This window comes from Cygnus atratus, chromosome 9, assembly GCF_013377495.2.
Source record: "Cygnus atratus isolate AKBS03 ecotype Queensland, Australia chromosome 9, CAtr_DNAZoo_HiC_assembly, whole genome shotgun sequence".
Taxonomy (NCBI): domain Eukaryota; kingdom Metazoa; phylum Chordata; class Aves; order Anseriformes; family Anatidae; genus Cygnus; species Cygnus atratus.
Window position 1 is genome coordinate 18639367 of NC_066370.1, and position 22967 is coordinate 18662333.

The following is a 22967-nucleotide window of genomic DNA, read 5'->3' on the forward strand; positions in this document are numbered from 1 at the left end:
CTCTACAAGTAGGACATAATTAGAGAGTTCACAATGTCCTGCCTCAGAGGTACGTTTATCACTTCTTTCCCAAATAAAGATGAAGGAACAGTGACTGCTGTCACACAAGCAGCATCAGAATGAGAAAGCAAACAGCTGCCAGGGACTTAAGCGCTCCAGCATACCCATATGCATATCTGCACTCTGCCACAAGTACTCAGAAGTTTTGTGCGCATACAACCCATGTGACTCACACCCCAGCAGGAGATAGCATATGAAGCTGGCTTGGATAACGCATCCTCAGCTCCTTGCAGACAGTAATTCAGAAAAGGAAAATAATGACTATGCATACATGGGGGGGAAAAAAAAGTAAACTGAAAATATCAGTGTGCACATGGATTAAACACCTCAATAAAAATCCAGTTACTAGTAACTATCTTTCTAACTTTGAGTTCCAGTCTGTATGTCCATTCCTGCTTTGGTTACTCCACAGAATCAAGGTATGTCCAAGTTACTTGTAGAGTCTAATAGGAAGATTAAATGCAGGATGTTTCCCTAATCCCAGCATTATTCCTGCTATTTTTGCAGCAGCATAGTTCTAAACGAGTGTGAAACACCTGCAGAATTGGTAGCACAGGTTAAACCCCTCAAGTAATGTTCTAACAGGGCCACAGTGACAGCAGCATTGCTGTGACACTGCTCTTCTGCCTCATGAATGGATTATAGCTTTGGTCCAAAGAACAGCTATGTTTTAAGGCTCTCTCAAGATTTAAAACACCTCAGGTAAGAGGCACACAAATGAAATACAGCAGTATTTTGTCCAATCCATCATTAATTTGCCAAAAACAAAACCGGCATTAAATTGCTACGTTAAAAAGAAAGATGAAAAGAAGCAGATAAGACTAGAATGCATTTGGCTAGGTCAGAGAACAGATACCACACATCAGAAAAACCCCATGTGAACTATAGCAGGCTCAGGGCAGGGGGAGGTCGCCAATAAGAACAGCACAGGAAGTCTGAAAAAAATCAAGCAAGATTACAGTAAACAATCTCTCTCACAGGTTGACTGAGGTGTATAGTGCAGCTACCCTTGAATCTGTGCATCAGCACATGGACTGATTAGGAAAGAACACATCACATGGAGACCACCACTGCAGTGAAGCCTCTTACTTCACATACAAGCTGCCACAGTGTGAATATGTTTATGGCCATTCAAAAAAAGTACTCAGCTCTTTCCAGTTCTTAGTTCTGAGTACAGCTCTCACCGCCCTAAAAGCGGGCAAAGCAAAATGCTTATCAGATTCACAAAAAGTTCCTCTTACCTCCCCATAGATTCTGAAAGTACCGGTATCCTCCTCAAGTTCAATTGCAGTAACTCCTGGAACCTTTCTGGCTTGTTGTATGTTGCTGCCGTGTGTTCCTATAGCAAGTCCCATTAAATCTTCTCTGACTACAAATTCCTCATGAAATGCCGCAGCAAGCTGTTTTGTGCACTGAAGGGGAACAAAATAAGGCTCATTCACATGCACTCAACATGAAGTACAGTTAGTTATGTGCTTGGTTTCAAGCAACAAGAATTTCAAGCTATAACTTACTTCTAAGTGTTTTGTAGCTTCTTCATTTCTTGACATAAGCATAAGTTTGGTACGAATGCTGCGCAAATGCATGTCACTCAGAATATTCACTCTCTTCACTGTTGCTTCACTGGCAGACTACAAAAAGGACAGTCATTTTTTAGAAAAATTCACACTGAAAGGACAGAAGTTATAAACGTGATCCGAATTTCCAGTATTTACAGATATTGTTTTTCCTCAAAACTAAGCATGAAAAATTCAGCACCACCTCTGCAAACCTACAATTTTCTGTTCTAACTCAAAGCATATTTTACACTAAAAATTTTGCTACTGATCTACATAGTAGCTCTTTCCCCTTGATATTCCCCAGACAAAAAAAAAATCAGTATCATTCTACCATATGCATACTTGTCACTCACCAATTCAGGGGGAGAGCTAAGGAAATAAGCAGGGAAAACACAAATCCCTAGAGTCAGATTTAAGTAGATAATACCACATAAACAGAACCATGCAGAAAAGCTACTGCTGGGAGAAGTCTATGTACTGAGACAAAACAGGCACAGAAGAATCTAAGTGAACAATTCTTTATTGGCTGTATATTTCTCTGCTTGGAAAAGGAATTTCACATTTGAAAAGACCAACCAAGCTATTTTTGCAAAAGCTACTTCAATCCACCTAGTATCGTGCTTGGTCACTCCTTATGATCCAAGCTCTCAGAACCCTGGTAATCCACCCTACCTATCGGCCAGTTCACGCCCAGGCTTCAACATGACGTGAACTGATACAGTTCTTCACATGGAAACCCAACTTTAGGTCAAAGGACAAAGTGGAATACTGTACAGGTAGACTCCACCATTCCAGAGCTGAGAAAGCTATAGTTAGCTTTAAGCAATCTGTAGAAATCACTGAAACACTCAGCTCAATGACAAAGTCATAAGAGACGACGTTACGCCTAAATTTAGGCCAATCCCCTTCCAAAGGCCTACCTTCTAAAGGCATCTACATATATTAAAAACACCAACAACTTGCATAGCTTGACAAGTTTGACCGCATTCAACGCGAGCATACAGATGACTACATATGTAACGTAAATAACATACTGAAAATCCATGCAACATTCACATCGAAATACTTACCAGTATTATTAGTTGAGCAGTTTCAGCATGATAGAAAATTCGACATGCTCCTACAGCTTTCTTGAAATCTTTATGTGCATTTTCATTAGCGCATCTGAGGAGATAAGTGATTGTTAAAATATTTTAAGATGCATCAAAACAGAACATGCAATATGATTACTAGTTTATAGCAAAGAATTTTTCTAATTTTTGAACATACTCTCATTACACATTTCCAGAGCTTATTTCTCTGTGGACTGCATATCATCACAGTTATTAGGCAAATCTCAGCAGCAGAGACTCACTGTGAGTTTATCAGCTACTCAAGCCTAAAGCAAGACCTGAAGATCCCACCTCAGCACTTGCTTTTTGTGCCCCCACCCCAAAGGCTCAGCACAGACCCCAGCCTGTAGTTTCTAGCCCAGCTACAGCAGCAAAAGCCACCATCAAGGTTCTTAACGGACCTGTGAATTGTCCTTTAAAATATTCCCCCAACACTTCTCAATAAATTAACCATCGTATTATGAAAGTGTGCATAGCTACTCACGCATCTCTCAGATCTTCAGGGACATCCACTGTGCATTTGAAAAAGGTGTTCTTTTTGACAGTTTTATTTTGATTCACAGGTCGGAGTCTTTCGTACGTGACAATTTCATTGTAAGTGGCATCACAAGCAGCATATTCAATGACATAAAACTACAGAAGAAGTTTTTTTTTCAAATGTTAACTTCAGTTGGAAACAAAGGCGTTCTAACATCACCAACACAAGAAAGTACAAAATATGAATATCTAGACTAAGAGTCCTCCAAAACAGGTATCTAATTTTGTGAACACACAGAACTTACTCCAGTATCAGGAAAGAGTAAATCACTATGTTGTGACATACTTTTCCACATGCTATTTTCTGATTTTAAGTTTTAAATTTGGCACAACATATTTTTATAGCAAAACTAATTTGACAATGCTCTATAAAGGTACCAGGCTTCAGAGAATGAAAAATCATTTTCTCCTGTCAATACTAGATAATGAAGAATTGGAAAAAAAAATCAATTTGAGATTTAAAATGTTTCTTTTACTACTCTGATGAGACCATACAGAGCAAGAATATTTCTTACAATTTAAAAGTCAAAGTTTCTAACCAAGCAAGACAGCAAACTGATAGTACAACCCCAAATTTCTGTGGCATATAAGACAAGCAGATTAGCCCCAAGTTAAGAACACAGTAATTTAAATCAGTTTAACTATCTCCTTTTTTTAACAAGGTTCATCCACAAGGATCAAGAAACATGATCCTCCTTTGATAACGGTTTACTTTTAATTAAATTCTATTTCAATTATCACTGTGCCATTACAGAATTCAGTAGCAGTTATTAATTGTTAACAGTTGTTTAAAACAGTATCATAAGTTAAGTTAAACAATTTTTTTTTCTCAATCCTGTTCTCCTCAGTTTTGGGGTTCTCACACAATGAAAGCATTGAGACATAGGGCCTTTCCTACTATGAAGCTGAGTTATCTTGGTTTCATTTCAAAAAATAAAGTTTTAATGATATGATACCAGACATCACCATTGTTTTTTCCTTTTTTTTTTTAAATCTGAATATACAAGCTATTTTGCAGATGCAACCATAACAGCCAGTGGCAAAATACAAGGTTGACATATGTAAAAAAAAAGTTTTTACACTACACTCAGTGGAAATACACATGCAAAAAAGAAACCACAACACATTCATAGATACAGTGTGATTAATTACCAGAATTAAATTTGGAGTTTAAACAGTGACTTTAACTGCAGGTAAAGGGTACTGCCTTACTAAGTTCTTAGCACCAAGTTCAATGCACAAATTATGTTTGTTAGAAGCAATATTATTATGCATGAATACAGTCCTCCAAGCAATTAAACTACTAATAATCAAAGTGGCCTACTCAGATACAAAAATACAACTCGCATGAATGCAGCATGGGTCATTTCAAAGTCATCTCAGCTTAAAATTCTGTTTTGATATGTTTTTGTACTGGTAGTAGTTTATTTTTTTTTTTTGTATCACAAAGAGCTTTTATATTTACTGTTATTTAATATAACAACATGAAAGTAACAACATGAGAGCACTAAGTTTTAAAATAGTTTACCTCTCCTTTCATCATTCGAACTTTTGCCAGCCACCAGCCACATGGTTCTTGATCATTTGCTCTGGAATAAACCTGGGAATGGAAGTAGTTAAAAAAACAGACTTTAACAAAAACAACTTTTAAAGCACATATGGACATAATTCAGTTGCCTATATGTGCAATGAAGAAAGAACACCTCAACTTTAATTTTCATGAAAATGAACATTATGCTACACAGAAGTAATTTTTGTATTAATTTTTCACTGGTCCACGCTCCTTGCACAAATTTTCATTATTTTGCACTGCCACAATTATGAACAGATTACTAGCCTAAAACTACAATGGTATCCCAAAGATACTTCCATTCTAAGGACAAGCAAATACTAAAGACACTACGATAAGCCAGGGATGGAACATGTACATTCTATTTCACAGTTTAATCCGCTATTTCTAAATAGCGCTGCTTCTCTGTAAAATAGTATAATTTAAACTATTTCCTACAAGGTATTTTCATACTAGATATTTCACCTAGTTTGAAACTTAGGTTATTGGAAGATCATTATTACATTTTCACATCACAATATTTCCAACTGTTACATACCAGATGAAAAATGAAAAATTAGCTGATTTGTTTTTTAATTTTGAAACACGCTATTTTAAAAATTTAGACTAAGTTCCATTGGTAATTTTCAGTGAAATACATGATTACTTTCCAGTTTCACTGGAAGACAGCAGGTTTTGCTTTCTAAGTACTAAGAGAAAATCAAAACATTTTTTATTTACTGGCTTAATAAATCCATTACTAGAGACATGCTCCATTTTAAAATCATTACTTTGCTGATATACTTAAAATTGTCACCATCTTGAACAGACCATCAGTTGTGTAACAAAATAGTTCATTAAGAAAGGAAACATGGATAAACTCACCTCCACTTCATCTCCTTCACCAATTTCTTTCTTGATATCAGGGGGTGGGGGTAATCTGACTTCATTAAAGGGTACCTGGCGCTCCGGCTGCCAACTGAAAGTTGAGACATTGCACAATAGCTCCAGAATTTTTTTTTTTTTAAAAAGAACTTGGTTTTTAGAACTCACAGTTTAGTTAAATCACTCTCTCTCTATAATCAAGTCAGTTCATCCATTGCTAGAGTTAACCGTATAAGCAAAGTATCAAAATAACCCTGTTGAGACCAAAATAATATCTGAGAAGATATTTAATGACAAAAAAATTCTTGAATTAACCTTAAATAAATTAATATTGAATGGGTTCATTAAACTGATTTCATAAACCCTCCATGAAAAGATTATATGATGTACTTAAATTTTTAAAAACAACAAAAGCAGGGAAGATTACAGATAGCTTTTGTTGAGGTTGGAAGGTATTTTTGCCATAAAGTGTTATTTAAACCTCATTTCTGAAAAACAGTAGTGGACTGGAAAAAAAGATTACTAGTAATTCATTTATCCTTGTAACTATAACTGTCACCCTGGGGTTAGCAGGGTGTGGGTTCCCCCTGCCCCCTTTGTGAAGTTTTTACTCTCACAGGTGCAAAGGCAAATAGTAAGACTTGAGGACAAAATGCATTCCCTACAGTACAGGGTATATAAAACTTCAGTCTGGAAACAGCATGAGCAAAATAATCATAACTGAACAACAGGATACAAATTGCTGTAAACAACTGAGCAGCTTAGAAGTTCTCTTGAGAATTTCAACTGTGCCTCGTAGTTTCAGAATCCAGCAAACGGGAGCTTACAGAAAGTTATAAATTGCCCATAATGAGATGCTGTAACTGAATAGACCTTGCATCTTCAATAAAATCTACTTAAAATTGTAGTGAGCTAGTTTTGCTTCCATCTCTAATCACATAAACTCCATCCACTGTAAGTAGATGGGCCAGTAATGACTTACCCATTTCAGCAGCAAGATTATTTTTTTTGATAAAACAGTGGAAAAGTACACAGAAGGCTCAGTTTCCAGAATACAAGTTTTGATGGCAAAAATTCCAAAACTGGGGCATCTCAGTAGTGAAATGCCAAGGAAAGATGTCTTAAGAAATGACCTGTGACTAGCTACAAATTGCCTACTAAGAGAATCAGAACAAATATCTGGTGCAAACCATGAGGAAAAAAAGAGCATGCTTGCTTCCTATAACAAAATCTTTCCTCTGATAGGGCTGCTTCAAATTCCCACAGGCCTACATGAAACTGCACCTGAATATCTAATTTTTAGTTGTATGCAACAATAAAGGTTTCCATTTCCTGAAGCTTCTTTGTTCATTCTCTGCCTCTTCCCAAAACGTTTCCTAGAAGAAATCAGTACCTGCCCAGAGATTATCGCTACAGCCACAAAATCATCACTAGCAACTTGTGCTGTAAACCAACTTTGGGTACCTTATGATAGCTGTAGGTAAAGACTGGCTAACAACAGGCAAAATGTAAACTGACTGCCATTAGCAGTGTACACTTGCTTACTTGGTTAGCGCTGATCACTATCACAAGAGAATCATGCATTCAGGACTGTACACTCTTATTAATTTCGATTTTATTAAAGCCCTTATGAATTTAACTCTGTAAGACGGGTAATAACTCATCAGATTTACATCACAGCATGACTAGAGTAGTCTACTTCCTGATAGGATCTATTTCTGGTCAGTAAAGCACGTGACATTACATTGCAGCCCATCCTTTATGGAACATAGCTGCTGCCACACATTGAAACACATTGATCACATGGATATAAAACATCTGAAATGTGTTTGTCAATAATGAGACAGCTGCTATGAACCACAAGCACTTCCTTTAGCTTACTTGGTTTGTCACATGAAAGCATGCCTTGAAGGCAAAGAGCCTCTAACCTTAAAGAAAGGCAACCTGGATGCTGAATGCGAAACTGAAGATTGGCCACATCTCCTCAGATCAACAACAGGATGAAGCTGTGTTTTTTGAGGGGTGGGTGGAGTGGGAAATGAGTGGTGTCAATATGAAAACCAAGGAGACAGTAACAGCCTCCATAATCTCCTCATTAAGTGTTAGCATGAATTATGGCTGCCACTTCATCTTCTAACCATTATTCATTAAAGAAGGGCTAGAAAATACAGGATAGAAAGAATCAAAGACTGGACTTTGCAGAGTAAACCCTACGATCACCTTTTCCTCCCTAGAGTTTTTTCATATGCGTGAATATATACATACATGTAACACACATGCTAAGATTATATAAGCAATATTATATGTTTATTCAATATTACACAATATTGATTTTATAAATGTTCATATTGAACATTATGTAGTATTGTGCACACACAAACACATACTCTCCAGTATTATGTTTGTTACCCCCCCAGGCCTTGCTTTAAGAACGGCTCAGACTAACGTACAGGTTGATGTGGGCAGGGCTTACTAACAATTTTCACACCAAAAGTCACATTTTTAGCATCTCCACCTAGCAACTGGAAGGGAAACAGCAAAGAGGATGTGACTCCCCGAATATCCTAAATTACGCTGGAAACTTTCAGGTAATCCACAGTGTTATCAGTCAGAATGCCTAGCAAGTATTCATTTGTAGTTTACCATCCCATGGATTATCTCTGACTTGCTGCTATAGGTCCCTGATGGTGCTCCTGTGCTTATACAATAAATGAAGAGGGCAGCATGCATAATTTTTTCTCCAGTGCTTTCAGATTTGCACTTTTCCACACCAAAAAAATAAAAATTGGCTTTAGACTGAATGTGTGTACATGTATGTATATTCTGCAATAGTTTAAAAAACCACTCATTATCAGAATACTTGCACTGTTTCTTCTGGTTGATGATGCTGACAAGCATTCCCCAGGTTAGACATAATGAATTGCTTAGTAAATAGAGATACTTTGATATTTTCCATCTTTCTTTGCTTTATATATAAGAATAGCAGGCAGCTGCCACCACTTATTATTCTCTACTTAAAATTGGCTGACACATCTATGGGCATTACTAAAATATAAAAAAAAAGAAAAGGAATGCCTAACTGACTTGCTCATTTATGATACTACAGCCACTCAAGAAATCATGGAGACTGAATAGTGAGCCTTTATTTCCAGAACAACACTTTTCTAATGAAGCCCAGTTCCTTTTAATATCAAAACGATACATAAATGATTTTTTTTTTAAATAAAATACTTACTTGTTTTCAAATACAACTGTGAGTGAATCCTCATGAACATCTTTGATAAATCCCTAAAACAAAAACAGTTTTTGTTACAAGAGGGCACACGACATCAAAACAAGGCAGCAATTTCAGTACAGCCTGAAATTAACCCAAACAGCAGAGCATCACCAATATTCAGATTTGAATTTAGGAAAGTTCTCAGACGCAATCCCACTGCTTGCATGAGGTTGCTGATACACTTAGCCATCTATCCTAAGAAATATATTGAACATAGGTTGTTTCATGTGACTGTTCAAATGAAACCATCGTATTTACAACTGATACATTACTTCCTGAGTTTATTATTTTATTTACATGTCTACACAACTATTTTACAGGAGCAAAATTATAAAGGTCCAAGCCCAGGGCAGTTAGTGCTACTCACAGATGTTTAACACTGTATCATGAGTTGTACTATTTGCTTTTACAGGTGCTATTCTCAGAACAAAAATGAATCCCAAGCAGCTTTCCTTCAAAACAGTGTTACAGCAAACTTGGCTAAAAATTGGTCATACAGGCTGCTACATGGCTAGATACTGCATCACCTTTCAAATACAGAACTGGGGACAGTATGAGGTGAAATACCTGCAGGACCTCATAGGAAAACAAAGCAAATGTTTCACATCATTCTGTGTCACATTATTATGATCTCAGGAACAACTCAGAGAAAACCCTACTTTTTTTTTTTCCTTTCGAAAAGAGGGATTCTTAAGGATGCACTGATTATGTCAAAAACCTAAAGACTAAGAACAACCTGATTCAGTTGTACTTATATACCCATGCGGAAATTAAGTTCCTCCATCTCTTGGTTAAGGAAGGAAGGCATGGTGCAAAAAAAAAAATAAAAGAAATCCACATGACAAAACAACAGACAAAAAAATTCTAACTACTCCCACTTTTTGCCATAGCTTGGTATTTGCCCTAGCACAGGAGAGCAAAAAGGAACCTGCAGTTTCAGATGAGCAAGAGCCGCATAGCTCCGTTCAGATAAGTTCCAGGAACCTGCTGAATGGATTATATCCACTTGAGAAACTGGCAACTGAGGAGGATGAAGAACTTATCAGCTGTGCAAGGAGTAAGGAGCCCACAGAGGTATCATGTGTCAGCTCTGGGAAAGAAATTTCAGCACAGGATACCCTCAGTCTAATCAGGGACAGTGAAGGAAGCCGCACTGACAGCTGGCTGCAAGGGGCCTGCAGGAATAAAGCTCCTTTTACCTGAACTTGTACTTGGGTGATCTTAACGAAGAGCAGGATTCACTCAACACCCTGCTTTCCCGCACCCTAAGCGAGCTGCGCTCAAAGCCATCTGCCAGCAACAGAGAAGACTGGTTCTGGCACAAAGCAGACCAGTGATCCCAAGCACATCAGGTCAACAGAAATCACCAAAGTCACCTTGTTGAACCATCTAACATGTTCCTCATAAAATCAACCCTTTGAAAGGTCACCTTGCCACTGCAAGGCGAGGAAGGCAAATCTCTTTGAGATGTAGGCAACTGCAACAGTTGGTGGTGAAGATGCACACCATCAGGGACTTCTCAGTTTCAAGAAAGCTTCTAGACAGATAAACTGGACAGGAATACTGAAGCTATGTCTGTTTAAAGAGGCAAAGAGCATAAAGTGCATACAAAATTTTACTGCTGGAAGTATCTATTAGCTAACAGAGGTAAAGCAGAACTTTGACTATTTATTTATCCCACCAATGTCCCTTTAAACATGCCCCAATGTGGGGATAAGTTACTGCAACACAAAGTGCAGGAAATAGAAGTTGTTCTACAACAATTCACTCAGAATATCCAAAAATAAATAAAATCACTCAAGCCACACCAGCATGAATCAAGTTTATGCAGGCCAACATTCTGTCAGTGACAACCTACCAACGGGAAATGTAACCCGCTACTACGGACAGCCTTTTATCTGCATTCCAAGAGCCTCTGATTTGATATTAGTCTTTGCCTCATTCTGCTGCTTTATGTCATAACTGACAACCTTACCTCTGATTTATTACATGCTTTCACAGTACTTAACATAGGGAGTAATTTATTTAATTTCTAATGAATCCAAAACATTTCTAAGATCAGTCTAGTAGTAGCCAAAAATTTATTTTGCAGATACAAATTCATTTATCCTTCCTTTTGTTTAGAACAACTCCAAAATCAAGAGAGATTCACGATCAGATAGCACAAAACACCTGGGAAATATTCTGAACAATGCTCTGCAGAGTTTAAAAATCCCGAATTCACTGACTAGTTACAGGTTTCATTAAAAGGACATTAGAAATGAAAGACAACGAGTTCCAATGACGGTGGCAATCAGTCCGTTATGAGGTAAAGCCTGGCCTTCAGGGTAACAGCACAACCAGGTTTAATATTCACAACCAACTCTCCAGCTAACGTCCTGCCAAAGAAAGGGAAGTCAAACAATACTGCAGGTATGACCAGCAGCAGACTAAAGAGCCGTCCATGCACAAAACTTAACCACATAAACACAAACACTGAGCACTATTTTTTAAAAAAAAAAAACAATTCAGAGTACAAATTCCAACAAAGAATCTATAAATTTTACAACATCACAAGTTTCATGAACTCCTTCACACAAGTGAGTCTTTCAGTTCAAAGCACATGCACTGTTCTTCCCATACCAGAATTCTACCTAGACTCAAGGCTAGCAGTACTACTAAACTATGACTAGAATTAGCTGAGTAATATTATCAGTTGGTATTCTCACTTAGTCCACAATATTCATATGAGAAACACTCTAAACCAGATATTCTAGCATCAGGTATCCACATCAAGTCAGCAAAGGACACAAGTAAAATATTAAATTATTAAATAATTGTAATGATATTGTGAAGCCTGGAAGAGTCTGATTGGACTCTAATTGTACAAGTATAAGAAATAATGAGGGAGTAACATGCTAAGTCAAAAAACAGGTTTAATACTTCCTATTATCATCAGTTTCTCTACTACTGGTGGGAAGAAAACATTTACAGCAACTAAAACATGGCAGCCTGAGGTATATAGGGCAGATAATTTGTAATACAACTAGTAGTAATCAGAATTCCATATAGGTTTTAAATATAGTTTTCTAATAAATTACTTGACCACTACCAAGAAACATGCCAAAAATATGGAAACATTCATCAAAAGTAAAAAGCCCTCCTTACTGGTTTCCCACCTACAACCCTGAACTTTACTATAAGCATTATCAGCTGTCACTTATAACTCCAAGATAAAACCACACAAACAGATTTCACATACATTGTGATGAGGTTTAGTGTATTTTTTTTTTTTTTTAAAGAGTATTCCAAGACCCTGGAGATTATTTTAAATTCTTTTTATAAACATTTTCAGTTTTGCCCAGAATTCGAGAAATTAAGATATTTTGCAATATAAAGTAAATTTATTTTTTACATTAGAATTTACATTAAATCCTACTTATTTACTAGAATTTTTTCAGCAAGGGCCTGATGAACATAAAAAAAACATAGAACAGTAAATATCATGGTTTTCAACTAGGAATTTCAAAGTTCTTCATCAGTGAAGTAACCAATATAAATAGATTTGTACTCTAAATTTGCATTACTCGCATCTGATAATGTATCAGAAACATTTTCTACCAACTAAAGACACATCTTAACTTTTGCTTAGATGAACAAGCCACTCCATCACTGAAGTTTAATTTACCAGTGATGGCCAAAGGCAGGTAACACCAATACCTAAACTTGCAGAGCTCTTCCTTACCCAGCATTCAGCATATCCTCATGCCAAACAGGTGATGAGGCCCAGCAAGCTAAGAGACCACCGAACGCATCACCATCAGCAACTCTACTGGCTTCAAGAACACACAGCAAGGAATCTGTAGCACCAGCGAGCCAGCCTACACGCAACATTTCTAAACACGTTTTACACCACATACGGAATTGCAGAGTGCAGAAAGGGAAGACAAATTAATGTGACCTCACCTTGCCACACCTCAGAGCTGAACTGTCCAGATTTTAGCACCAATCCCTCAGTTCATGCAGCAGGCTGGATCTCTGAAGCCCATGTATGCCCTGCTAGCTGCTCACGAGGCAGCCAGGAGACTCTACCGTACTACAGGCTATTAATGGCACACGGGGCCCCAGGCGCTCTAACACTGACCTGTCTCTGCCACTCACTTGGCAGAAGCCAGGCTCCTGACACCAGCACCTGTAAGCTGAGGGGTAATATACATGGCTAGCACTCTAACCCAGGTGTGGGATCAGAGAGCCTGCAAGTCTAATACAGGGCCATGCTGTACAAAGTATGAACAAAAGGACAGGAAACTATGAAAAGATCGTTTGCCACCAAAATCACCACAGCTGAGACTTCACCTCTCAACAAACAACACACACACAGTCTTTCCCTTTTACCTGGGCTTTGCTCACGGATTTAGGATTAGGACCTGCTGATAACATAAACGGATCAGGACTTACTGAAGTGCCCTTACGGTGAACTATGTGCTCGAGCATACACACACCCACATCTGCATTTATTTGGTTTTTACATTCAGTTCCAGGGAGTCACAAAACGTGTGTAACAGCCAGATGCAATCTAAGTTCCCACTTCATCCTGCTTTCTTAAGATTAGCTGACCCCCAAATAGGACAGCCCAGTCTAAAAATAAGGCTGTTAGCTTAGCTGCAGGCATTCCTTCCAGAGATGGCCAGCCACTGTGCTGGATTTTGAGTCACATATACCCGCACGCTAAAAACTACACTAAGATCACCGTATTCACTGCTGAGCAAATTTCAAACAGCAAACACTCTGGCATCTGGTACCACGGACTGTTTCTGAATCAGTGACATAAAGGTCAAGAAGCCTGTATCCCATTACCAATCCTTTCACTCCTGTCAGAACCAAGAACCGTTAGTATTTTAAATTAAGACTTACACACAACTGTTTCATGTAACAAATGCAAAATGTCCTACTTAATTATTGCTATTTCATACTGACCCTCATAGAAAAAAATCAAAGCAAACACAGGAAGCTCATAAATACCCATTTTTTTTGTGTCCAATGATTTGAGCTTCAAAGTGTTATTTTCATTGGAAATGATTAGCTGCACCTGCTACAAGGAACCGGTAGAAGAAAACAGACCAAGCATTACAAGCAGAGAGCAGGTAGGAAACAACCCTGAAATGCTTTTTTAGTTTTATTTTCCACATTACTACTTATTTCCATTCACAATCATAATTATCACATGTAAACTCACAGGTCATTATGAGAGTCATGCAAGAACTTCAGCACTGAATCTCCTGGTTTAGACTTATGAATAAAGCCTAAGGCACTCACATTATTATGCTGCATTCTTCATATGCGTATTCCCAAAGGGCAAAACTTCCGAAAGACACCCTGTACTGATTATGTACATCAGAAATCAATAACCACTGCCTGTGGCATCTGCTTTTTATCAGGCTAAAAGGGTCAAGAAAACGGCTCTTCAATGGCAATGACTAGACATACTTCATGCAACTATGCAAGTTTCAAGAGAGCAGTAACAACCTTAAGATGTCTGATGGTTCCCACTCAATAGGGCTAGATTTAATAAACGCTGTCCATCAAAAGACAGTTGAAATCTTTACAGAAAAAAAAAATCTCATTCCATTTACTGTAGTCTTTCCTGGTGTAATACCTGTGTAAGCTATCCTCTTAACGACAGTTTCCTATTTTACTGTCATGCTAAGAAGACATTCAGCAGGCCTCACAGAGAGCTTCTCAAAACCACTAATTAAAAAAAAAGCCATTATATTTTTATACGTAAGTATTTTATTCCACAGAATTGCTCACTGTGCTTCGACATTCTACATGTGAAGAAATACTGTGCACTTCTCTTTCACCACCATTTTCTTTAGCAGAATTTTGGCTATTCTCTACCTTAAGGCCAGCTTCTAACAGATCTATGGTTAGGCCTGCTACTAGAACAACTGAACCTCCTGAAAGAGGCACCAAGGATGAGCTTTAGAACCTGTAAATTGAAGGTGAAGGGTTTAATTCTACTTCCATTTTAATCACATTTCATCCTTCTGCATAGTCTGGACAGCTACTGTCTAGAACAGAAAGACTGCAAGGGCATCCAACACTGGAGTTCGCTCTTCTGCACGTGGAAATCCCTACAACGGTAAGTGCAACAGACATTTAGAATTATTCAGATGTCACTGAAGGATTCCACAGAGTAAGCTATCTAGTGTTCAGTTTATGTACTTTGGTGTCATTTTACTGCAAGGCCCAAATTTACATGTAAGCAAATGGCTGAGGGAGATACTGGGCAAAACAGAAGTGTTCGTGTCATTTCTCGCCAAGGCCCCCTTCACAGTCAGCAGGACAAAAGGCAATGGGCACACACTGAAACACAAGAGCTTCCATCTGAGCACCAGGAAACATTTAAGTGTGCGGGTGACTGAGAAATCCTCAACTGTTCTGATCTCACAATCAACATAACCCTAACAGATGCTACTGCTGACTTGTACAGCTTGTCAACTCTGTCCACTCTCCTCCTGTTCCGCAACACAAACCTCACCTTTTCCACAAGACCCTAACCACTTTAGAGATGGCACCGATGGGGCTCAAAGACAATGGATGCTCAACATTAAGATGGATACAAAGTCTTCTGAGATGCAGGGAATGGCTAAACATGCTCTGTTGTTTACTGGTTGAGAATTCAGGATAAAATACAACATAAATACTGTCCTGTTCTCCAGACTATATTAGTCATTTAAAGCAAAGTAAAAAAAAAAAAAGGCATAAAATTAGTTTGGAGATTTATAAACAGAAGGTGAAATTTACATCATATTTTTTGTACAGATTAAAAAAAATATCTTGGGGTGTCTATGACCATCTCCATTGACTTATGCATCAAGAACAACATGGATTTTTCACCTATTGTAATAAAAAACATTGCTTTTCTGATTAATTTGTAGCAATCACAGAATTTCATCTATCATGGTCATATCTCTAATAGCTACTAAAACCCCACTAAAACAGATTTAATCACCACTGCTACTACAGCTGAATTGCAGATCGTATTAACAACTCATTAAAAAAATCTGTCATCTAATTGTTTACATAATTACTCTTTTTTATCTCTGTTGGCATAGCAGGATCCTTCTCATCTCATTTACCAGGAGGTATGCTGGGATAATGAATCTAAATTCAGAGTGTTCTGACTGCAAACTTCAAACTTCATCCCCTTATAACCTTACAAACACTAGTATCAATGCTATCAGTGCCCAAACCAGGATTCTTTCTCCATGAGGCTGATACACCTCCTTCCTTTGCTTCCCAAACTTTCAACAGGACGTTTTGTTCCTTAGCTCCAAATGCAGACATCATCTGCCTACCTCAAGCAGTAAGACTCACAAAATGGAGCCAAATACACAGATTTCAGTACAAAAAAAATCCTTTAAAATCACGTTTCTATTTGTTTTATTGAGTTTTGGGGTGGATTTTTGCACATTAACAGTGATTATTTTGAGTTGGGACTTTCATTACCATGGGTCCAAGCACTCTAACCTGACCATTCACCATGGTGAAGTGAATGGCTCCACTGCTGGGCCTAATTGCCATTTCACTAACCTGAAAGCCATTAAATGACATTTTTAAGTAAAACTTCCGCTCATTAAGCACCGTCCACAGGGCCAAACACATGATGGTACTAATCCAAGCCTGACAATTCTCACTGACTTAGAAGGAGAAGTCATTATTGCAGATTTCAAATCAGGCTAATTGTAATAAATGCTGTGCAAGCAACTCCTCTCAGTCCAAAAATTTAGTATACTTCCTAATGCTCCTATTCGTCTCACATTCCCCTTAAACAGAAGAAACAACTAGCTCATACTTTTTGATTTGTCCAAGATCGTAATGTGGACAATGGAAAGCTAAGAAATGCACCTCCAAATTCTTGGTTTTCTAATGGACAGGAAAAAAAATCAGTTCTGTTTTAGAAGTATCCTGTTCCAAATATAAATACTTTTGATGTGGGTTTCTTTGTGGTTATTTATAAACCACCTAAATATGTACCTAATTCATTGTTTATCTACTTATTTTGGTAAAAATTTAAGAGGAATATGTATCAAGGGCATAGTTTACCCCATTAAATTATTTCCTTATATGATTATCTCCTGTTCGACTCTTTTAATAGATAACCAGTTGGAAAAAAAAAAAAAAGCCTAACTCCTTTAGTCAGCTGGTTACAGTCCTTTGACCAATTGCCTTTACATACTGTACAGTCACCAAATGACTTCCAAGCCAAATCCACAGCTGCAAACAGGAAATTCAGAGAAAAAAAAAGAGAACTCTCCCCCCAGCCTCAACTAGGATAACGCATGTGCAATTCCACACCGTGTATGCGGTTAGGCTTAATAGCTAAAGAGAGACCTGAGATTAAGCACTCCCAGAGCACGGCTACCCTGAGTGCTCACAATGCTGGCTGGAAGCAGCCCTCCTGGAAAGGAAGACAGAGGGCTCTTGCCATAAAAAGCGCTGGGATTCTTAAACATCTGAAGCCAGGCTTAGGGGAAATGACTGACGGGCAACAGCTGAGGGTACTCTGCATTGATCCTGCAACATCCTGACATTCCGGGGGGGTGACGGCGAAGGAAGCGTTCTGACGACATAAATAAACTCGAGATCGTTAAAGAATTATTTCCAGATGATTGCTGGCTCAGCTCCCCCCATCCCACCCGAAGGCCCTCACTCCTTCCCAAAACCACCCCCACACATCCCCCGTTCCCCCACCCGGGGCCGAGCACCCCCTCCTCAGCCCACCCACCCCCGGCCCCTCTCCCTCAGGCGCCCTCCGCGGCCCCCCCGCCCCCGCCACACCCCGACACCTTCCCCCGCTCTCCCCTTTCCCCCCACCATCCCCTTCCCCCTCCTTTAGGGCCAGGACTCCCCCCGCCGGCCGCCCCTGGGCCCCTACAGAGCGGGGGAAAGCCCCGGGAAGCCGCCGCCCCCCGGCTGCCGGTACCTTGTAGAAGGCCCCGTTGGAGCCGCGCACTTCCACCGTCAGCTCCTCCATGTTGCGAGCGCAAAGGCCGCCGGGACGTGCTTCTAGAAACTGTCACCGCCGGGGGGGGCGCTGCCCGCGCGCCCCGCCCCCGCGCACCGCCGCCGGCCTGCCCCACGCCGAGCCGCGGGGGGGGCCCGCAGCAGCCGAGCGGGGCGTTCCCTGCGGGAAGGGCGGGCGGCTCCTGCCTTCCCCCCCCCTCCCCCGAGGGAGTGGGAGCGGCCGAGAGCGGCCGCTGCGGGGCCGCCCCCTGAGGCGGCCGGGCTGAGGGGGCCGCGGCCGGGCCCGCCCTGAGGCGCAGGTGGCGCCGGGCCCCGCCCTGCTGCCGCCGCGGGGAAATGGCGGCTGCGCTGCGGGCCTGAGGGAAATGCGGCGTTTTGTTGTCAGCCGTGTTATTTTTATTTTTATTTTTATTTTTTTTAAGGCTTCAGGGGACGCCTGCCGCCCCCGCAGTGCACCAGGCGGCCATAAGGGGGTGGACCCCGGCCTCCACCGCGCTCTGCAGCAGGACAAATAAAAATTAAAAATAAAAACCAAGGGGCTGCCTCCCGGTGCTGCTCCGTGACCCGCACGCCGCAGTCAGGCCCGAGTTTGGCCGTGAGCTCAGTGCTGCACGTCAGCTTAGTCATGCAGAGCTCGGGGAAAGGGCCCCATCCTTGCCAAATGCGTATGGTTTTTACAGCAGTTGTGAATATCGATAACAGTGCTTTAAAATGGCCTTTTTGCTGGTCATCCCTGTTGGAAGTCAGCCTCAAATAAACACAAGCACAAGATAAATAGTATTTTGCCTGTGAAAAGCATTAATTTCTAGGTACTCTATATTAACCTCCCCCCTGTAGCTTTTTGCCAGCTTTTACTGTGTCTGTCAGGGGTGAAGGACTTCAGGTAATACACGACTAGAAATACTGGGCAAGTCAACTGCTGATTAAAGACAACCCAATGTGCCTCACTGAGGGAGAGAGATCAAAAGTTTCACAGCATCTGCTAGGCTTGCAGCAATGTCCTGGTTAACCCCACCACGTGCCAGACAGCTGTGGCATCACTCAGGTTGCTCTTACTCTGTGGTGGTGTGGTCCGGGGCATCCCTTGGGGGCAGGGGGTTGAGCTGAGAGGGTTGGGCTGGTGGAGGTGGTAGGTGCAGCTGAAGTCGTAGGCTCTGCCTACGTAGAGCTTTGAGTTGCTATAATGAAGCATGAAGGGAAATGATACACAAATGAGTGCAGAAATAACAAACAAAAAGGTTCTGCTAGTTCCTGACAACACCATGCTTCTTCCACTCTAACTCATATCTTTGTTTGGGTATGAGGTAATGCTATGAAAACAAAACAAAACAAAACAAAAAACAATATTATCTTGGATATGAGGTAATGCTAAGAAAAAAAACCACAACTGTGTTATCTACTCTTCTCCTATTCCATATGCCTGATTATTCTCATTGTTACATCATATTTCTTCCAAGGAATGTTGAAGAGTACTTTTTATTATAAATATTTGTAACATCTTTAAAAATTACCCACAATTGCTAACGGTGCCTAGACCATGCATAGGTAAGAGAGCCCTTCGTGCAAAATGCTAAGTGCCCTCCTTCCTGTGGGTAAAGGGCACTCAGGACTTTCCAGGATAAGCTATGAGAGCTGATAATATGAAGCAAACAGTTGTGCTGCGAAGATTGTATGGCAGAAGTTTTAATTGCCCCAAGACCTCATAGCCTGAGATTGGTTTATTCAGCTTCCAAGAAACAGTCTTTTAATGTCAGCTGTTAAAAAAGGTGTTCAGTTTTGTTTTGTTTTTTAACAACAACAACAACAAAAAATATCCAAGAACTTCCTGAGGTGCTTGGGCGTCCATATTTGCAAAGCGGGGTACAGTTCTGGTCAGTAACGATAACAAGAACTGGCTTGAGCCAAACGCAATCTGCATCTGAATTTGCCTGATAAAATTTGTTTTTCTGAAAGCGTGCACATGGTAGCAGTTAAAGTGACAGGGTTATTTACAGGTTAATACTGAAGCAGATTGCTACACTTAAGTAAAAATTGGGGTAGAAGAGAGATTATTAGGTTGTGGACCGTAATAGTTTGGAGCACATCAACCAGGTTGTAGACGACAAAGCTATTTTGAGTTCAGTTTTCACTTAATATAAATTAGATGTAACTACTAAATTAAATTACTGTATTTACTGAGATATTGAAAGGGAGGACCATTAGCTACTTACAACTTTTTTCACAAGACTACAGAAGGTGATTTTTCTGTTTGTTTTCCTTTTTCAACACTTACGATGAAACTGCCACCTATCTTTTTTAGAAGAGTTCTCATCAGGAAGCAGATTTTTTTTTTGTCACCTCCCATTGAAATGTCTGTCCATGATGTTATGAAGAACTCTGTTTGAACCACCCTCTGTTGAAACTATTCTGCAATGTAAGAGCAAGCTTCATCATGCCGAAAGGACAGCAAAAAAGGAATAGCAGGATTCCCTGCCTTGGTCGGCATGGCTGGAAAGAGGAGAAAAAGGGTTGGTTTGTTTAAGTGAGCAAAAGAAAGGGTGAAGGATTAGAGACTGAGGGATGATGATTGTTGTCTTCAAATACATCAAGGCACACAGGGAGGATAACCACCAAAGAGAGACTAAGGCGATACAAGATGGAAAACAAGGCTACCAAAAAGATTCTCAAGTAAGTATAGATTGACCATTAATAAATTTGGAAAGTAGAGGTAAACATGGGAGGATGAGAAAGGTCCTGGAATAGTCTTTCAAAATAAAATAATAAAATTTAAGAAAACAGCCTGGTTTTAGGATGGAAAAAGCATTTGTGACAGTGATGTATCATGGGCAATGTAAACTGTAGTTTCACGATAGAAGACTTTGAAAGTATTGATTCCAACAGACAAACAACCAAACAACCCCCTTTCCCATTCCCCCCAAAGGCCATTGTCTAAAGTTCAGGAAATACGATGACAAACTGGAGAGAGTTCAGGAAAAAGACAAAAAACAAACAAACAAAAACACCAACACTACCACCACCGCCAAAAACCCCAAGGACTGAAAATACAACTCACAGTGGAACAGTATTGTAGTAGAGTTTTAATTACTTTCAAAGAATTTTTTTTGGCCACAAGCTGCAAGTACCCAGGTAGGAGGGCAAAGTAATAAAGGGTTCTTTAGAGTCATGTCACTAGCAATTTTAAAATCACTATTAGCTATGCTCTAGTTCATACAAAAATGAATTCATGGAAATCCTGTCATCTGTGAAACTAAAGGTCAGAATGGAATTGTCATTCTGGGACCTTCTGACATGAGAATGTTACATGTTCATCTTACCCAAAAGCAGAAAAATTGTAGCCATGTTCAGTGACCCTGGCAAGATTGAGACATCTATGAAATCAACAACATCTCAGAATAGTGATCTTTTAAACTAAGATTATATTTACTTGCGAAGAAATATGCAAATTGATAGCCCTCTTAAACTACGAGTAGGTTGATGGTTAAATTTTGTAATTGTTTTTTGTAGATTCAACTAATCAGTTATTTCTGTGCCAATTAACTATAGTGTCTTTGCTGTTAGGAGAACAAGGAGTATTGCCATGTTTTTCTGCACATATTCCTTACCTCCAATAAAATAAACCCCCCTAAAGCATGCCTTTCTAGCAAATTTTGTGAAAGATAGGCAAAAATCAAGGTCAAATAAATTCAGACTTGTACCTTTACTTACAAACCCTCAGTATAGAACCTGGGTTCTACATTCTGTTCAATGAGGGAAAATGCTGACACTTAGCAACTTGTGCCATAAAAACATAAAATAATGATAAAAAAATCATCTAGCTTCAAATTTAAGTGGATAAAAAAGCTCTGGTTCAGTTACTCTTTCTGAAATTTTGGCAGAAGGGTGATACCTATGAGGGACATAGAGACTTCCAGAGACTTCCAGCCTTAGCAGAAGCTTAGGCAGCTGGCAGCACTTAGATCCTCTGTAAACTACCTCAGTGGAGACAAGCGACACAAATGAGTATTTGAAGGATATTATAAGGTAAGATCATATTGGCTTCTTACATTTTGCCAAATGACAAAACTACATTACAACTCAGAAAGAGTCTTGGAGAAGTTCTTCTGAAAAATGATATGCTTCCAAGTGTGGGGGGTTTATGATTTCCTTGTTCCACGTAATGTTCTTGGGTATCATGAGTAAATTTGGGAGACATGTAAATTCAGCTACTCTAGACCCATGCAATTACATCAGAGGATCTAATATTTTACGGCACAAAGCTTGTGCACATTGTTTCAACACAGATTATCCTATTGGGCTACGGCTGCATAAGGGGCCAGTGGTTTGCTATAAAAATTGAAAGAAAACAGAGAAAAAACTTGTGTTTTGTTTGCTTTTGTCCTTCTCTGTGATTTTTGCACTATTTGAATTATTGAGCTGAAGAGGAATCTCTACCAATTTTCAGCAGCCTTTTACAAATGCATTCCTGACCTTTGCAAATGAATGAATATTTGTCTGGAGGTTAGCTGGACTACATGTGCCATGCCCAGATACATCTGCAAGTACTGTAAGCAGACACCGCTTCTGAAAATAGGATCCACAAAAGGTGTTGCTAAGTGAGTGTATGTAAAAACATTTTTGTGTAGCGCAGTTTTAAAAGCTCTGTCTGGTATGGAAATCGGAGAAAGGAGAAATAACAAGTGTTCCTATTGTTGTAAATAAGCACTCATACTTACCTTGAAAGGGAGAGTTTTTGGAGCTAGTTTATTTTGTGTGTTTTGCAACTGATAGCACTCACATTTATCTTTCTGTGTCTAGACACAGTGAAAAGAAAATGTCCCACAGATACAGCATTTAAAACCCCCCATGTTTAGTAGGATGAAACATGTTAATAATTCACAGAATGCAGTGGGTATTTACTGTTACACTCTGCTTTGTCACTGCAGTCTAAAAAAAAAAAGAAAAAAAAGAAAAGTCACCAAACTAATTAAATTATATAAGGA

At 39.5% G+C, this 22967-nt stretch overlaps 1 protein-coding gene across 4 annotated transcripts in view; it reads right to left on the reverse strand.

Annotated features, from left to right (window-relative positions):
- The window catches only part of FXR1 (FMR1 autosomal homolog 1), a 29047-nt gene extending 10946 nt beyond the window's left edge, over positions 1-18101 (reverse strand). For 3 of the 4 annotated variants that reach the window (XM_035557366.2, XM_035557364.2, XM_035557363.2), the window contains exons 1-8: positions 17948-18068; positions 8938-8990; positions 5703-5796; positions 4797-4868; positions 3216-3364; positions 2690-2783; positions 1575-1691; positions 1302-1472 (exon numbers count right to left, since the gene is read on the reverse strand). In XM_035557366.2, coding sequence (XP_035413259.1) covers positions 1302-1472; positions 1575-1691; positions 2690-2783; positions 3216-3364; positions 4797-4868; positions 5703-5796; positions 8938-8990; positions 17948-17998 — 801 coding nt within the window. In that variant the 5' untranslated portion in view covers positions 17999-18068. Of the gene's footprint in view, positions 1-1301; positions 1473-1574; positions 1692-2689; positions 2784-3215; positions 3365-4796; positions 4869-5702; positions 5797-8937; positions 8991-17947 lie in introns of all 4 variants that reach the window. The other variant, XM_035557365.2, reaches the window with a different exon arrangement.
- Positions 18102-22967: the final 4866 nt, after the last annotated feature.